This window comes from Petromyzon marinus, chromosome 10 (genome assembly GCF_048934315.1).
Source record: "Petromyzon marinus isolate PM22_M1 ecotype Great Lakes invasive population chromosome 10, UKy_Petmar_22M1.pri1.0, whole genome shotgun sequence".
Classification (NCBI taxonomy): domain Eukaryota; kingdom Metazoa; phylum Chordata; class Hyperoartia; order Petromyzontiformes; family Petromyzontidae; genus Petromyzon; species Petromyzon marinus.
In genome coordinates this window covers 6,546,159-6,564,850 of record NC_133676.1, presented here as the reverse complement: position 1 = coordinate 6,564,850, position 18,692 = coordinate 6,546,159, and the positions used below count along the sequence as shown (strand labels likewise).

General features: G+C 43.4%; 1 protein-coding gene across 1 annotated transcript; it reads right to left on the bottom strand.

Moving 5' to 3' along the window:
* Window positions 1–592: 592 nt before the first annotated feature.
* On the bottom strand, window positions 593–18,202 carry LOC116941029 (protein lifeguard 2-like). The gene is made up of 12 exons (XM_032951593.2): window positions 18,040–18,202; window positions 10,961–11,400; window positions 8,328–8,407; window positions 6,818–6,882; window positions 5,838–5,891; window positions 5,667–5,717; window positions 4,386–4,425; window positions 4,219–4,256; window positions 3,110–3,197; window positions 2,268–2,363; window positions 1,635–1,688; window positions 593–884 (listed from the first exon to the last, which is right to left on the bottom strand). The coding sequence occupies exons 2-12, from the start codon at window positions 11,316–11,318 to the stop codon at window positions 738–740; spliced, it is 1,071 nt and encodes a 356-aa protein (XP_032807484.1). The 5' UTR covers window positions 11,319–11,400; window positions 18,040–18,202; the 3' UTR covers window positions 593–737.
* Between the last annotated feature and the right edge of the window lie 490 nt (window positions 18,203–18,692).

The window sequence follows — 18,692 nt, the reverse complement described above, 5'->3', positions numbered from 1 at the left end:
AAAGCCCTCTCCACTTGCTCCCGGTCTTAAATAGAGCAGCAGGGTGACGTCATCATGCAACTCATTCAGGTGCAGTGATTTGAGGCGGGGGGGGGGTACGACACATTTATAAATAACGTGATCTAATCCAAAAACCTTTATTATGAATAATATTGGTCGCGAAAGCCTACGTGTTAAACATAGATTTGTTTTAAATATGTATTACAGTTATACATGAATGAGTGCCGAGCTTAAATAGCAGACATGCCAAATGAAATACAGTACTGAATAATTTCTTTATTTACTTAATGACACAATTTACAATACAAAACTGCAACCTTTAGTCTTCTGCATCACCTGCCTGAATGTTATGAGAATGTTTACGATAAGTGCAGATTTCGCAAAATATTTCCTTTGCCCAACTGTTACTGCAGCTCTGTCCTCGACACTTTTGATACATCGGTATTTACATGGCACGACGAGGGTGCACAACAAAGCAAGTCAGCTAGCACGCAAACAGAACACCAAGGTACGTAAAATTAATTTGCATGCATGTGTGCAGACAGACACCACAGAATACAAACAGAGCACATACAGCCACACAGATATGACCTCACATACTGGACCGCGCGCAAATGTTCATGTGCGGGGTCCCATTTGTTCACGCGGACGCGCACACACACACACGCCACACACACTCAGGTCCACTCGCACACTGGAGTTTCTAAGGGAACCCTGCAGACATGCGCAAGGACAGATTAGTTTCGTGAGCCAATGAGCTGCAGCAGGAACGTGAAAATGTAGACAATGTCCATGTAGAGGCGGAGGGCTCCGTTGATGTGCTCCTCGGGGCTGATGGAGTTACGCCGGTTGCCAAGCAGCAGCTGTGTGTCCACTGCCAAAAACTGCAGCGAGAGAGTCATAATGGCCGCCAGCTTTCACCATGGCCAAGGTGTACTACATGGGTACCCTATACATTAGCTTGGAGTTCTCGTTAGGGCTCTAAACGCCCGTATAGAAAATGTCCACAAAGATCATTGGACACAGAATAGTGGATTATTTAGAGACAAACCACTGTGTAAGCAGTGTTTTGTAAAGATGTTCTCTACCATAGACCACATTCGTACTCTCAATAAGATTCTAGAATAGATTAATGGATTTCAAATACCACTGTGCCTAGCCTTTATAGACTATACAAAGCATTTGACTCATTGATAATTGCTAGTCATCCAAGCTCTCAAACGAATGCCAAAATTAAAAACTATTTTAAGAAGTATTTAAAAAGATTTTTAAAAACGGAGCAGCCACACTGGGATTTCATGAAGACCGTACCAACATATATCACAAGGTAACACGCCTTCACTAAAGTTATTCAAAGCAGCATTCAAATATGTATTTGTTTTGATTGGAGAAACAAAGGCATAATAAGACTTAATTTTACCACGTGAGAACCCAATGATATAATGTTTCTTTTGCAAGGGTGAATTGGATCACCAAGTAATGACAGTACAATACATTTCAGAACTAAAAATACGCAGAATAATTTATGATATTAAAATGTTAATGTATGACTGGAATCCCATTGCTGTGCAGGCTTTTTGTGAATTCTGTACAGCTATCAAACACTTGTCAGTGCGAGGGGCAGCATTACTTACCACTGTGAAGATCACAGCTCCCAAACCCGCATAAACCGTCTGGATCCATGGGATCTGAAACCACAGTGAAAGCAAAAACATCATGAGCTACATTTCAGAGTAAAGCTGCATAGTGTTCGCACAACAGGGTATACTTATCATCTAAGTCTAATTTCTATTTATAGAACGCCTTTACTCAAGGCCTGATATAGCTTACAAAATGATGATGGAATCGTATCAGTTTAAACCGTTTAAACAGGATGAGTAGTAATGGCTTCATGGAAGCATTGTAAAGAAAAGTTTTAATTCCATTTATCAAGTTGTTGAGCCAGCTGGCCAGGGTTGGGCAAAACCTAGCCCACTGCTCACCCAGGCAACTGGAGAGCACAGACTAAGTGTTACTAGCCTAACATTAAAACTAACAATAACAGCTAAGAGACAAAAAAAAACATACACCATTCATATTAATCTAGGACATCGTCCACTGTGAAGATGGAGCAATAAAATTAGTTCCTGAAGGTGCTGAATGGATGATACATCACATGATTGCAGTGGCTTGCGGACGTTTTGATTCAGCAGTGGGCTGACTATGACCTAGTGGTCTACTAAATTTGAAGTGTGTGTCGTGGTTTTTCTCTGTTTTGTGAAACTTGCGTATCCGAAGGGGACGGTAAATGCGGCTATGAGGCCGGTGAGCAGCAGCACCATGGAGAGGGCAAACATCACACCAGGACACGAGGTGAAGTCAACCTGGAACACACACACAATTCTCACAATGTGTATATTGAATAAATCCATTCAATATACAAATACAAACAAGTCAAAGATCCCCCATATAGCCTTAACATACTTTTTGGGACAAGTGCTGTTAGCGAGCATCTACAAAGACTGAGTCGGGTTTGGAGTGTAGCGTGCTAACCACTACACACTACTGCTCCCTATGTATGCATGACTGCACTTACATGTGTATATGCAAACACATCACAGCTGTCATTGTGCTGTACGACTAAACCACATTGGCAAATTATATCTAAACTAGTCCTGGGTCCGCCTCCCCACCAAGACAAAGATCACTCGTATAGACTGTTGGGGCAAGTGATGTGAGCGTCCATGAAGCCTAGCACGGCACACGAGGGAGTTGGTGGCCAGCACCACTCCCGAACACCTTTATCTTCCGAGTGGCGAATATTTACACACCACACCAGGTACTCATTTGAGGCTAAGTCCACCTAGGGGAGGCCCAGGACCGTTTCAGATAAATAATCGAACTTGGGTCGCCAGGTTCGCAGCACAGCGTGCTAACCGCTACACTACCCCTCACCACCTCCCCACCACACCTTGAATTAACTGTATGGTCGAACAACCCGCATAACCGACACAGTATGGGGAGGCCTTCTTGATCCAGCAATAGATTGCTAAAGAGCTGCACATGTACATACACATTAGTGGAGGAGATATTGCGTTGCGACTGTTGTGGGATTTTTTTTCCCCGTTACCTTAGTCTGGAAGCAGAAGAGTGTGACAGCGCCACACACTGCCGCTGTGACGCCAATGCACATGAGCACTGAGTTGGTGTTGTAGAAGCTGTGAGCAAAGGGCAATGGACACAGATAGTGGTCTGTAGTCAGTAACAATAGGGCTAGATCAAAGACGGACTCCTAAAGCAGTGGTAAATGGTGAGACATTTGACACTTGTTTCTGGCAAAGGAGGTCTCATAATGTAAATGCTCACCCCGAGCCCTCAATACTCTGATGGTGCGCTGTTTTTGAGTTGTACGCCTTTTGGCGTCTTCTGGTCCAACACCAATGGAGACTAGGCTCTAAGAAAAGCTGTCTCGGGTGTGGACCAATCAAATTCAAGGACAGTGCATATTATTATCAGAGTTGTCTTTTTTGTTTGCATTTTGACTGCTTGTGTTGTGGTTATTGCAAACATGATGCCTTGAATAAAGGTGTCAGTTTTTGTGCCAGTTAAAAGGGTAAAACCTATTCCTACATTTGGTGAAGTTAAGTTCTCGTAAGACCTTCTGTGAGTGAATTTCAACACTGCTTATTACTCTGCTGTGTACATCAATATCATTGCCATTATCAGAAATCACCAACCTAAGCATGACTATAATTTATCAAACAATATTTTTTTCAAAATGCATGTAATTATAACAATTGTTTCATACTGTCGGCACGACCATTGCTACCAACACCCATTGTCAACATTTTCCAAAATGTGTCAGCTGACCCGCTTCATATTTATACCTCATTTTTGGAGCGTACATTTTCATTATCGTGAGTGGTTCAAGAGCCCGAACTGTTAACTCGGTGCCGCGGTGGCGAGAATGTTAACTCCCTCGCCTGGAATGCAGGAGGTCGTGGGTTCGAGCCCAACCCTGATGCCCCATGGTCACGTGGATTTTTCTCCAGGCCCTCTGGTTTTTCCCATCCACATTTATAAACATGAATTTAGAGTACTGTATTTGCCTGCGATAAATGTTTACGTGATAAGCCACTTCGTTGAGCTATCATTTGTGGCCAGGTTGCTTCTGAAAAAGAGCTGATAGCTCAGTGAGCCTTACCTGGAAACATATTAAATAAAAATTAATATATATACCTTGCCAGCATCCCAGTGAGGTAGGACATTGCCAGCGTCTGTAGGAAAACAATGGTGACATACATATTCTCAAGTCATCCTTTGTCGACACGTTTATGTAAACATCTATGCAATGTGTCCATCCGTGTGAAAGTAAAAAATAAAAAAATCTACGTGCAAATGCTTACGAGGACGGCCAGCAAGATGAAGTTGAGTGGGAAAAGCCTCCTAAACAACAAAGACGTCATAGCGATGAGCACTGCAGACAAATCAGTGCAAGAAGATGCATCCTGAAATAAATATGCAAGTACATTAAATTATATTTATAGCGTTAGAATTAATATACTGGACCCGATTTGCACCGAAGCCTCTGGTTACTGTTTATCATGTAAACGTGAACGGAATGGAAACATGAGTTCTGGAAAGCATTTTTGAGTAATAATGTATTATTTGATTAATTTTCTTAACTTAACCCAGTCATGCATAGATGACTAAAAGCGAAACCAAATATTTTTCTGTTGGTTTGATGTGATTTTAGTCAAAAATATCCCCCAAATATAATGAAAATGTTTCTAATAATTTATTTTAAAATTATGATTATATCCGTGACAGTGGACACTAAGCTTCCACCGCAAAGTTACTATATGGTAACCAGTGATAGAATAAAACTCTGGAACTGTTTGTAAAATGTCTTTGTTGCAATTGGCCTCGGTAGCGAGAAGTTACCTCCGTCACCTGGTACACAGGAGGGCATGGGTTCGATCCCAACCCTGATACCTGTATATTTTGATTTACATGTTCTCTCTGTGGTCACGTGGATTGTTCTCCAGATCCTCTCTACATTAGAAACATGCGTTTAAATTATTTGGCTACTATACATTCCCACATATGATACAAACCACTTCGATGAGCTATCATGTGTGGCCAGGGCACCTCTGAAAAGGCACTGATAGCTCAGTGGGCCTTACCTGGTAAATAAAAAAACATTTTTTTAAAAGAACAAGGCCCCATAATTTAGATGGCGTGTCCTTGCCAGAACATCTGGAAACCCAGCAGCATTTTTTTAATAAGCCTGATTTTGCTGACGAGACCCAGAAGGTCGAAACCAGTCCAGAGTTGTCTTGCTAAAACACATTCTGATGGATAATATCAGTTTGGAACACCAATAAGCCTATGACAAAAATATATTTTGTTTGAGAATGGTCTGTGTTTATGTAATTTCTCTACACATGTGGAGCGCTAGTCAAGTACAAGATATTTTCTTAACATTGGCCTGGGTCTTGGGTATGGGCACAACTCATCCCATTGTTATAATAGATAAAGGTGCAGGTCTGACCGGCAAGTGCTTGCTCACACCACTGCTGGCGGAAGAGCCTCCACTAGAGTGAGCCTCTATAGAGACCTTCGAGAAGGTATTTTGGCCGACTGCTGTTTTAGAAGATTTAAATATCTACTGTAAGACGTCTCACCTTGCCTTGGTGCAGCAAACCAAACCGAGATATGTAGCGAAGAAGACGCCACTGCATTCACAAAAGGAAGGGGCTCTGTCAGATGTATGTAAACAGTGGCACAATTTATGGCTTCATGTTTGGGTACATTGTTTAAACAATTATAAGCAGGAAATGATGAATCATACTCACTAAGAGGCCCAGTACATTGCTGGGTTTTTCTGCACAAATGTCTTCACGGGGACGCTGTTGAGGAGCACATGAACAATATTAAAATTCACTTCTAAAATCCTCCTCATTGCAAGATTCATAATAATTTTCCTGGTGTTTGGGGCCCGGAGGATTAAAATAAAAGTTAGTGTAAAGAGACTGCTATATATTTTACTGTTTATAAAATAACTCTTCATAACTGGAGTATAGTCGCGAAATCATATCAGAAATAACAAAGGCTTGCCCCAAAGATACACATGTTTAAAGAACATTTCCTTCACTGTTATCCTGATTGTGCTATTGGCGCCATGTCATGCGACAAAGTATTCAATCGGAACTCTCGCAGAGTGGTGCAACCCTTCGTGATTGAAGAATGACCCACGGATGCGGATATCAGAGCTTTCTCTAAGATCCCAAGTGGCTTCTAATCTACACTTAAGGTGTAGCACTTTTCCACCTTCCCTGCCACCAAGAATAACGTTTTATCACGTGACAGTCAAACTAATTTTTTGTTTTATTCTTTAAGTGCATAACCAAATTTTATGTGTTTTCGTATGTGCAGTTATTCGTGACCAAGCTAGGGGAATAAACCTACTACACTTGGGAGCCCAGTTTAATCACAGGTGGTTGTGTGGAATTGGACCCAGGCTCTCAGCAGTGGCAGCTTAGTGCTCTGACCTCTGGAGCCACCCGGCCAACTTTGTATTGGCCCACCAGACCTTTCTCAATACGGTCCCCAAGACTTACAATGCGCAGCTGCCAGCGACTCGAATTATCGTGTGGCAGATGGGACAAATAGGTTTCTTAAATCCAGAAAAGTTGTAGTTAGAGTAACTTGAAAAAGCACCTCCGATTAGCACGGTTGCTACTTACAGTGAGAAAGAAGTTCAACATACATAGATTATTTATGCCCCAAAATCACCCTCTCCTCTGGGAACGTCTCCCCGCCACCACCAACTTACACGAAAGTGCACACCGCCACGAAGCCGAAAGTGACGAGCAGCTGCACAAAAAGGATGATGTAGACCTGTGGGGCACAGATATGTCTTATATTCACTCCAATATACAGCACTATACCACATATATACACTATAATGACTGATGTAAATGTTCATATTTTAGAAGGGCTAAGCATATCTAATACAGATGACAGTGACTAGCATTAAAAGGACTTTCTAGAAGCGCTAAGAATATGTCATGCATACAGACGGTCATGATTTTGTGACGCAAAATACACCCTGGAGGTTGATCGGATTAACTCATGGAGCAGTTCTACATTGCTTAAAGTCCTGTAGTGAACACTTCAAAATGTATGATCCCCCATCATCAGTGCACCAAACAACATCCCACGGAGTGTAACTCTGACAAATATAAAAGCCTGCTTCTGAGTACACATTTTAAGACAATCCCCAATACTATACTGTGTTATAATCAGGGAGCCTACCTCACAACTATCAAAGTTATACTTTTATCATGAACATCTAGTTGCGTTGTGATCATTGCACGGTTGGAGCATAAACTGAAAATAAAACTAGCTTATGCCCTTTAAACGTTGTGCAGCTTCTAGATTTGAAGCTTTCGTGACTGCAAGGATTCATACTGTTTGGTTTTTTCGGTAAAGTCACGTAGGTAAAATAAAATAAATGAAAACTAAATTAAATCACGACGTTTCGGAGGCAACACAAGCTTCCGTCTTCAGGTGCAACAGACAGCAAAATTAGCTGTATCACTTGATACAGCTAATTTGATAGCTGTATCACTTGATAGAGCTAATTTGATACAGCTAATTTTGCTGTCTGTTCCACCTGAAGACGGAAGCTTGTGTTGCCTCCGAAACGTTGTGATTTAATTTAGTTGTTTTAATTTATTTTACCTACGTGACTTTACCGAAAAAACCAAAGAGTATGTTGTGCAGCTTATTAATTCACATTTGTTGTGTACTACATAGGCAACCAAACAACCTAGAAAACATGGATGTAAGCAGAGCATGGCATTTTACTTTCCTGCAAGGCATTCCCATAGCTCTGTGTTAATGCCACACATTGGATCTCTGGGGTTGGAGCATTGGGAGCAGTGGTTAGTGGGGATACCGTTATCCTCACCATATGGGTCAAGGGGGGTTATATTTGATCATTCATCACCACACTTGTGTGGGTGGGGAACAGACATGGGAGCACAAGAATGCAGTACAACAATTTACTTTGGTGCACTGCCCTCTGCTACAGACCATGAAACTAAATAACCTGCCTGCCATGCATGGAGATTGCCCTTTAGCTTCCGAGATCTGACGAGATCGGATGCATTCTGGGTTGTTTGGTCATAGGCCTTAAAATCTAATTCCATGATTTTGATTTTTTTTAAAATCCTTTGAAGGCCACTGCTATCAGACAACAGTCACACTGGAGGTTGCAAGGGCATGTTTATCTTCGGTTGAGGGTCTAAAGAATTCCGGAATCTGGTTATGGCGCACACCTTTTGGATGAACACTCGTCGTACATTCTTGTCATCCCAGACTCCGATGGAATTTTCATTTGTACTTACGCCTCCATACTCTAGACACACACGCAAAGGCATTGTGGTTAGAAGTGGTGATGTGGCCAGCACTATGCCACACTTGTGTTTGTAATACTGTCCTTTCCAACCAAGGATGAAAGCATTCATCCATTAGCTTTGTCCATCTGTCTGTAATGGGAGGGCATGATAACTCCCGGAAAGATTATCCAATGTTAACAAAGATTTGATATTCTTGGTTCTTTCGGTAAAGTCACGTAGAAGGGAAACAATAAAAATATGTATAAAAATAAAATTATCACGTTTCGACTGCAACACAAGCAATCATCATCAGGTGTGAAAACCACAGCAAGAAACTTTTTTCAAATTTTCGTGCTGTGGTTTTCACACCTGATGATGATTGCTTGTGTTGCAGTTGAAACGTCGTGAGAATTTTCTTTTTATAAATATTTTATTGTATTTTATTGTTTCCCTTCTACGTGACTTTACCGAAAGAACCAAGAATATGAATCCCTGCAGTCACGAAAGCTTTAAATCAAAAGATTTGATATTATAGTGTGTTGCTGTTAGGGACTTATCCTAAATAAAACCGGCCAAAAATATGAACAGGGTTGCCCAAAACATGCAGACAATCCAAACCGTGAACCTCTCGAACAGGTTTAAGCCATAAATTTTGATTTAAAGCTTTCATGACTGCGGTAATTCATATTCTTAGTTCTTTCGGTAAAGTCACGTTGAAGGGAAACAATAAAATAATAAAATATATATAAAACAATAAAAAAATTCTCACGACGTTTCGACCATAACACAAACGGTCGTCATCAGGTGATGACGACCGTTTGTGTTATGGTCGAAATGTCGTGAGAATTTTTATTGTTTTATATATATTTTATTCTTTTATTGTTTCCCTTCAACGTGACTTTACCGAAAGAACTAAGAATATAGGTTTAAGTCATGTCGCCACCCACATATATAGGCCAGGAATGTAGTATGACAAGACCAGTCAGGCAAAGGTAGTTAGACTATGCTCAGCCTGCCACGCAGCTCTGTATGTACACTCTTAAGCAATCTAATACTACGCGGTTTGGTCAAGTTTAACTATTAAAACATATGCACGTATCTTTTTGTACATATTCTCATTCTGAAGTCAATCACACGGACCGCGGAGTACACCATTCAATGTAGTTTCTTAAGATAATGCTGCCTCTAAAAATAATCCTCTCCCGCACTGTCATCCGAAACACTCAGCTAATATACACAACATTAGCACCCAAGAGGCAGTGTTTAAACCAACTCTCGACAACGGGCCACGAGCGACATTTAACAGTCCAGTTTTCAAAAACAAGAAAAACTGCTTGCGTTTCATGTGCACTGACCTCTCCCACGTCACTAGTTCCCACGTGAGCAGTGAGGAGGCCTCTGTGTGCACGACAGATGGGCCCACGGTTAAATGTCACGTCCGAGTGGCGACTGTGCATGTGTCCATTAGGTGCGGTCACCGTAAACAGTTTTCCCTTTGCTTAAAGCAAAGAGTCACTGAGTCACCGTGATGCATGGCTTACACTGAACTCATATGGGCACCAAATTAAATGAGTGTGCCACATCTAAGCTGGTTTGGATATGTCTGAAAAAAAATGTTGTGGTGTTCAGTCTCAGTTACACGTGACAGTATTTACATACTGTGATTAAAAAATATATACTCTCGGAGGTTATCGTTTAATTTTGGCAAAGTCACAAATTCGCGGACTCGGGTAATGCTCTGATAAGTATTTGGCAGCGTTCACATTAATTGGAGGGCTTTGGTCAAGGGTGTGGTGCAGAATCACAATTCCGAACCAGTGCAGGTTTGTCAGGCAGTTGTGTCAGGTGTGTCCCTCCACAGGTACTGCTCTAAATTATCTAACCCTCGTCCTGCATTGTGATTAATGATGTGCACACACACTGGATGGACTGTGGCTTGGCATGTGCACGGTGAACAGACTGTGGCTTGGCACTCATCTCCTCAGCTCGGACTGCCTCCTATTTCACATTGCTTGCCAAAATACTGCCGTACAAACTAAAATGTAACTACGCATTTATGTGCACATTTCTGTGTACGTATCGTGGGCCACTCATCGTTGCAAGCGCTGCTGTAGAATGTTGCCCAGTCAAGTTATTTAGTGAGCGCAGGCGCCCCTCGTGTTATATTGGGCTTGTTTTAGTCCCGAACTGTTAACAGTCAACAACAAAACCAGCATAATATGAGTGGTGTCTGCGTTTACTGAATTACGTGGCTGGGCCATTTCCGACAACACTATTTGCAGAACTCCAGGCGAGGCTCACAAAACAAGTTTCAATATTCCATGCACCACCAAATGTCCCTTTGGCCCCCCGAGTTCACTCTACTGCTGTATCATTGTTAGGGTGTCCCAGACAATAAGTCTACTGACCCCCCCACCCCGCCTAAGCAAAGTGTATCGCTTGCCTGAAAATAAAAAGTGACACGACTTCATTGTCACCTCTTTTCCGCTTTTCATCTGCAGAAAGCTCATTGTTGTTTTTAGTAGAGGCGGTTTCATTTCCGCCATCTAAGATTAAAAAAGAAAATCACTCACCGGGCCCTCCAGGACTAGGGCCAACGCCCCCGAAGGACGGGTGCAGGGGAATGGTCGGCATCATGAAGGGCGGTGGCGCGGTACCCCCTCTCTGCGGCTGCGATGCATTAGGGGGTGGATTCTCTCCCGGGTAGCCCCCCGCTGGCTGACCCCCAGGTGGTGGGTATCCCCCAGCAGGAGGATACCCTCCAGACGGGGGGTACCCTCCAGACGGAGGGTATCCCCCGGGCTGCCCCCCATATGATGGTGGGTAACCGCCAGGGGGACCTTGGCCCGGGTTTGGGTAGGGCTGGTAGGGGGGAGGGTATCCAGGCTGGTTCGTGCCATAGTATCCGGGCGGAGCGCTTGGTTCCGACATGGTCGTGTAGTACGAGGGGCGTCACACGCTGCTCCGCTTGTGGGTGTGTTGCCTGCGTCTGTCCGTGCGTCTGTACAGGAGCCTGGAAATGCAAAAGGAGCAAATTGATGAAAGACAGGAAACTGATGATCAGTGGATTGGATTATAGATCCAACGATATGAGTGACACGTTTTTTCCGTACATTAACACATACTTGTCAACCCATACAGTTTGCCCGTATTCCTGTGCAGGGAAATTGAGCAAAAAAATGTTTTGTCTATTTGTTTGTGTTTCTCCCTTGTGATGGGACTTTGTAGGATGAACGTTGAGATTTATAAGGTGACCAATAAGGTCTGAATTGGACTGGAATAAGGTAGGCACTGATAGGGGGTTGACAGGTATGTTAACACCCCCACCCTCCCCCACCTCTCTCTGTGATGGGCAAGAGAATCGAATGCATTTATGGTTTAGGTAAATTAAATGTAAATGATATTCTAATATAATTTTTTTTACCGACAGGAGCAGACAAAACTGTGCAAATGAGGCAATTGAGAATTAAAGCAAATGAGGCCTGACTGCATACCAGTTCATGAACTCACTACCAGGGTGGCCTAGTCCAGAAGTAATATCCGCACTTATACTTTGGTAAACACATGTACTGTATACTAGGTTAAAGTATAGAAAATGCTGAAAGGATATCTTTACTGTACCTTATTATTGAACCCATTGTATACGTGTACCATTCCCAAATGTCAGGCAGTTATAGATTGATTAGATTCACAGTGATATTACACCACTTTAGGGGAAAAACCTAATTACTGTACAACACTGTACAGTATTAATTATAATTAAAAAATGTAAAGCCCTTTGCCAATCCACTGCTGGATGATGGCGTCTCCATGCAGTGTTGCTTTGTCGGGGTTGTTTGCCCATACTTGGCCACACTGGGTGAGTACGGGTTGATTTAGGGCAGAAGGTGGGGATGGGGCATGGCCCAGGGCCAGCTTCAGTTATCGAGATATCGCAAATCCACAGGCCACAAGGATATTTGCCCGTACCCGGAAATTGACCTTAGGTGGCAGGGTTCACGGTGGGGCAGCACAAGAAAAAACAATATTCTTGGTTCTTTCGGTAAAGTCACGTAGAAGGGAAACAATAAAATAATACAAATATAAAACATCACCTGATGATGATTGCTTGTGTTGCAGTCGAAACGTCGTGAGAATTTTATTGTTTTATATTTGTATTATTTTATTGTTTCCCTTCTACGGGACTTTACCGAAAGAACCAAGAATATGAATCCATGCAGTCACGAAAGCTTTAAATCAAAAGAAAAAACAACTCTGTTTTATCGTATTACAGTGCCACCGCTCCACCCACATTTGCATTGGGTTCACTGTAATCTGTTAAACAGTGAGGCTAAGCAGATGTTCGCTTCTGCACATCAAATGGTGTATGCAAACACAGTCCAGAGGAAGCAGCTATAGTCTCCTGGCCCAGATAACAGTTACGCTTGGAATTTCACTTTAAAAAAATATATATTATTTTTTTGGTATACCAAATAAAGGGTCTGCTTTGTCTTGAATTCAGACTGCCTCCAATCTGTACAGTGCTCAACTCTCAAATACTCAGACCGTGGGATTGGAGATGTACGTTAAGTTGACTGATTATACTCATTTTTTGGGTAAAGTCACGTATGTAGAAATACAATAAAATTAAATTAAAACAAAAAACAATCACGACGTTTCGATCACAACGCAAGCGATCTTCATCAGGTGTCAAGAACAAATCACGGAGGTAAATACAACAAAAAGATGAGAGACGAGAATTCAACAAACCTGAAAAAACATTATGTGAAGCACATCCAGTCAGGCCAACAACACAGTTTATATATTATATATTACAAGAGGTGGTCCTTTTGAACACGAAATTTAACACTCTTCTGAAATTCGTGGTCCGCCAGGAAGTGTCTAACTGTTGTTGGCCTGACTGGATGTGCTTCACATAATGTTTTTTCAGGTTTGTTGAATTCTCGTCTCTCATCTTTTTGTTGTGTTTACCTCCGTGATTTGTTCTTGACACCTGATGAAGATCACTTGCGTTGTGATCGAAACGTCGTGATTGTTTTTTTGTTTTAATATAATTTTATTGTATTTCTACATACGTGACTTTACCGGAAAAAAAACCAATGAGTAATTTTATGCAGTCACGAAAGCTTTAATACTTTATTTTGACTGATTATAGTAAAGTGTATTGCCAAGTAACGATGCAACGTTGGGCAATCCAACGTTGGTCCAACGGTGCCAACCACATGCCAACGTTGCATGTTTACTGGAAGTACCGAATATGAATGAAAGCTCATTGAATTGATCTAACCGACTGCCATGCTTAAAAGCTGCTATTTGGGAAATTATGACTGTCATCACAAACCATCCATGGCATTTTGATCAAACTTTATTCAAACTCGACCCTGCAATGCTGCCTTCATGCTCTACAAGACTGGCAAGGACATACCCCATGATGATCACTGTATCAATAATAATAAAGTAATGCAATTTACCAAGCAACAGATTCAACAGGAGTCAACAGTCCACCGGGGAAGATGTTGAACCATGCCAGGGGCACATGTCCGTGTGTGTCGCATATTGCACTGTGGACACACCTAGTTACTGAACAATGTACAATACATGCCCTACCTCCGAGGGCTGCTCACATGCATGCTTTGCAAGACAGCTATTAAAATAAGAATTCCTGCATAGTCTGTATGTCAGATATGTTGGGTGTGCACCATATCAAGACGGTCCACTTACCATCCTTCATTATAGGATCAAATGTGGGTAATCTCACATCCGGCCAGCAAGGAAGAGTAGGCCAAAATTCCCTCAAACGGTGGTCTCTAGAGGCCCTTCTTCCAGCAGTGACGTGAGCAAGTAGTTGTAGGACTGCACATGTTCTTCTTTGACCTTATACGCTATAGTTAACCTCCGGGAAAGCTCCCCCTTATTGAGTGAGAGGATCGGATATACAAAATTTGTGCTCACCATAGTATGTATGCAAATACTATGTAAAGGTTCCGTACAGACCATACGTAATGTTGCGCTAGTTTGTTTTAGATGCGATGACATCACTGTGGCCCAAGTTAACTGTGACGGTATGAGGTGGCTTAGTTTTAAAATACTATGTCAGAGAATATAGGTGGCACTACTGATCCCGAGTTCACATCTTGGTGACCAGCTGTGATTAATCTGGGTTCTCAAATATTCATGGTCTCATTCCATTCACCGAAGGCTGCATATGTAAGAAGTAAAAAAAAGTCACATTCAATATGATTTTATATTTCATTCAGCAAATTCCATCCAAAAGAAAGAAGCATTTCTTTTAATTGAAATATGCCATACCCTCTCTGCAGGGCATGTAAAAGGCGTGTCCCGACTATTCTTAGAGTACTAGAGTATAACAGTTGAAATGCGATGTGACATCTTCTGCGGCCATTTTCAGACAAAGTGGTGCACCGTTTGTTGTAAAAGTTAAAAATCATCCGTAAAACAGCTACCCATGCCCCTCACCTCGTTTCCACCAAAAGCCGCAATTCACGTCTCACGCTGCATTGGTAGTACGGCCCTTTTTTTTACTGCACTTTATTGCATGTTGTGTAACTCGGGACAGCTTGTCTCACAGCCAGTGGCGACAGTGGCAAGACCGGCGCGCTTTTAGTTGTTTTTGCAAAGGAATTACTACACCAGAGACGGAAGAATATTGAGCAACAGGTTTATATAAAACTGACGTTTCAGTCGGAGCTGTCCGGCGCTGAGCTCCAGAAAATAGTCGAGTGGGATGGGAATGCCCCATAAACCTCGCTAGGAAATTAATTCCTGCTTTTGTATACGCTGCAGTACAAGGATACATACAACAACTGTATCATACTAAATCTTGCTCGTGTGAATCAACATGTGGCAACCACAGCAATTGTTACAGAACTAATGACTGAATGGAGAATTATTTCAGCTTTTTTATTCGAGGAAACACAACCTCTGTACGTTCATTACGTGGGTGGAGTGGGGGGTACAGTGGTTAGCTGATTACACTTTTAACCTGATGACCTAAGTTTGATACCCAGCCACAGCTCACATCTGTGGTGAGTGATAACTGAACAGGCCCCAGGGAGCCAACCAAACCATCACCAATTGGACTGACCAGCGTGGTGAAGTATGGTCAAACAACACTCATGACCGACATGGCGTGGGGACTTGATCCAGAAGTGGATTTTAAAAAGGGCTGGAAATTTAATTGTCTAACAATATTAAAGTAGATTCCAGGTCCATACTCTTTGGTTCTATTGGGTAAAGTCACGTAGGTGAAAATAAAATAACAAAAAATCACGACGTTTCGGCCACAACACAAGCGGCCTTCATCAGATGAAGGGACGAGACTGTCTGGAGGACAGCGCTGGAGTGGAAGACAGTCTCGTCCCTTCATCTGATGAAGGCCGCTTGTGTTGTGGCCGAAACGTCGTGATTTTTTGTTATTTTATTTTCACCTACGTGACTTTACCCAATAGAACCAAAGAGTATGGATCCTAGCAGTCACGAAAGCTTTAAATCTAGAATAGATTCCAGGTCGTCAAGTCTTTACGCCAATTAAGATAATCACGCCTGACAAAGTTAAACATCCAGGGAAATCCAACAGATTGTGTGAAGTGTTGATAATCACAGGTTTCAATGGCAACAACACCTGGAGTAGATTACTTAACACATACACCATTTCACCTGCAAAAAAAATATATCTAATCAACATTAAGAACCCACATTCGTTGGTGGCATGAATAGCCGTACATATAGTACGAAACGTACATTATTAACAGAACAAACCAGATAAACAAATCTTTAAACCACCATAACCAACCCCGCCACCGTCTCTTAGTGAGAGCCACGTGTGGCAGAAGTCCACATGAGTCATCACTGTTGGGCAGGGCGGTGCCACCGCTGAACATCTTTCATTTCATTAAACCACGCAAAGCTCTGCTGGTGATGATTGTGCGAAACCTTTCAGATGCTTTGGACACAGACATGAACCGTGCACAAGTGATGTATAAACAAACGTATGCAGCCGGTGTAAGAAAACATAGGCTTGTGTTTCGCTGTGGAACCGGCAATCAATTCCTGTCCACGGAAAACAACAGTGGTGGGGATTTACCCTGCCCTTAACCAACTAGCACTGACCAGGGTGGTGAAGTATGCTGGTGGGGATTTACCCTGCCCTTAACCAACTAGCACTGACCAGGGTGGTGAAGTATGCTGGTGGGGATTTACCCTGCCCTTAACCAACTAGCACTGACCAGGGTGGTGAAGTATGCTGGTGGGGATTTACCCTGCCCTTAACCAACTAGCACTGACCAGGGTGGTGAAGTATGCTGAAACATTCCATGACTGACACGGTATGTGTGTGTGGGGGGGAATCCTTCATCCAACAGTGCTGTCAATTATCACGGTGTACCGCTGTGTTAACTAAATTAGGGCAAAAGGGAACGTTCACTTAACCGTGAAAGGGAGGTCTTTTCAATGTACTGTACTCGAGACAGCAATTACACTTCATTATATTAAAGTATATTACCTCGCGTTATCTAGGTCAGCCAAATTACCTTCACGTTGTACCGTACTCTGTGCATATTACACTGTAGTGTCCTGCAAATGCAACTTTCTGCAAGACTATTATTATTGCCTGCGTGACCGATCTTCTCTCTCATCTCGTAAGGCTAAGCAGGTCCGAGCCTGCCTGCTGTGAGCCTTGCCATGGATCGACAGGAGAGATGTTGGCTGCTCCACGTGGTGGCTGGCACAGAGGACACCGTGCATGCACCAAACACAACATCGTTGTATCCTACCTCCTTTGCTCCCGGCGTCCAATTCGCTATTCTCACTGCCTTTTTCAACAACAAGCCGCGAAGACACGCGTGGTGGTGAAGTATGGTCAAACAATCACCACGCAAAAGGGAGGCTCTCATTTCAGCAGTGGAATTGGCAACAACAAAGACGGGTCTGCGTCAGTACAGGCACACAAAGTAGCTTCAAGTCGTCGTCACTTGGGTCTCTCGCCCCGCTCGCAATGATTCAGGATCCGCGTTGCACAAATTCCCACCGCCAACCCAGTTTAAGTTTTCAGTTTTCATTTATTTGCTCTAGCCCTGTGAGCCGTTCGGCTCTTTTTTTAAATCGGGTGCAACCGCAACAAACAAAAAAAACATGAACAAGAAAACAAACATCTTAAAGTGACTACCACCACCACCACGACGATAACGACCGATCAACGCGAACAACAATTGTTGCTTTCATTCGATGAACTACGGGGTGCGTGGCACTTACTCATCACACTAAAACGTCTCCATCATCAGCATCATCATCGTCGTGGGCACGTTCGTTCGTAACCAGATCAAGATGTAACATCGCCATGTGGTGCGTATGTGTGTGTACGTGGCTACAGCGCCGTGTGTCTCGATCCACTGCTGGTTGAGGGCCTTCCGCAACGCCGTGCGGGTTTGCGGTGTCAAGTTATTGGAGCCATACTTCACCACGCCGGTCAGTGCCGGGTGGGGAAGGCGGCGAGCGCAGTAATGTTGTAGCACACCGTACGAACAAGCACGACAGTGTATGCCTGTGGGTAACAGTGTGATCAACAGTGTGGTTAACAGTGTGATGAACAGTGTGAGTAATAGTGTGATGGGTGTTTGTTTGTTCAGCAACGTACCTTCGAAAATGGCTTTTCGATCTGGAAGCGCCAGGAAACTCTCTTCAACGACAACAGCAACTAAAACCGCACGTGATGGTAGTGGTGATGATGGTGATGATGTCTTCTGATCTGAAGCTCCCCTGGAGGAGGATGAGGAGACGGGGGGGGGGGTCCTCCTTTCTATCCTGGCCTGGGCAGGGTGAGTCAGGCAGGGAGTGGGTGGAGTTGATGTTGTGGTGGTGGTGGTGGTGTTGATGTTGTTGGGGTGGTGGTGTTGTTGATGTTGTGGTGGTGGTGTTGATGTTTTTGGACTGGTGGTGGTGCTGTCGACTCTTGCGTTGTGCTGCGCGCGAGCTCGTGGTGGGAAGTGGAATGGAAGCGGCGTGTCCGCCCCACCCCGGCACCCTCGTCACGTCTTGCCAATGACGAATTCCGCACACCCACCACCACCACCCACCACCATCCACCATCTACCACCACTCACCACCCACCCACAACCACCACCCACCCACCACCACCACCCACCACCATCTACCACCACCCACCACTCACCACCCACCACTCACCACCCACCACTCACCACCCACCACCACCCATACACCACCACCCACCATCTACCACCATCCACCACCCACCACCACCCACCATCTACCACCACCCACCATCCACCA

Bases quoted from the DNA above. Each gene is read 5' to 3' on its own strand.
- LOC116941029 (XM_032951593.2), bottom strand. From the start codon at position 11,318: ATGTCGGAACCAAGCGCTCCGCCCGGATACTATGGCACGAACCAGCCT. The intron at 5,892-6,817 runs GTAAGTTGGTGG...GCTCCTCAACAG, and splicing joins GTGGCGGTGTGCACTTTCGT to CGTCCCCGTGAAGACATTTG. The intron at 3,198-4,218 runs GTATATATATTA...CTTTGCTCACAG, and splicing joins CTCACTGGGATGCTGGCAAG to CTTCTACAACACCAACTCAG.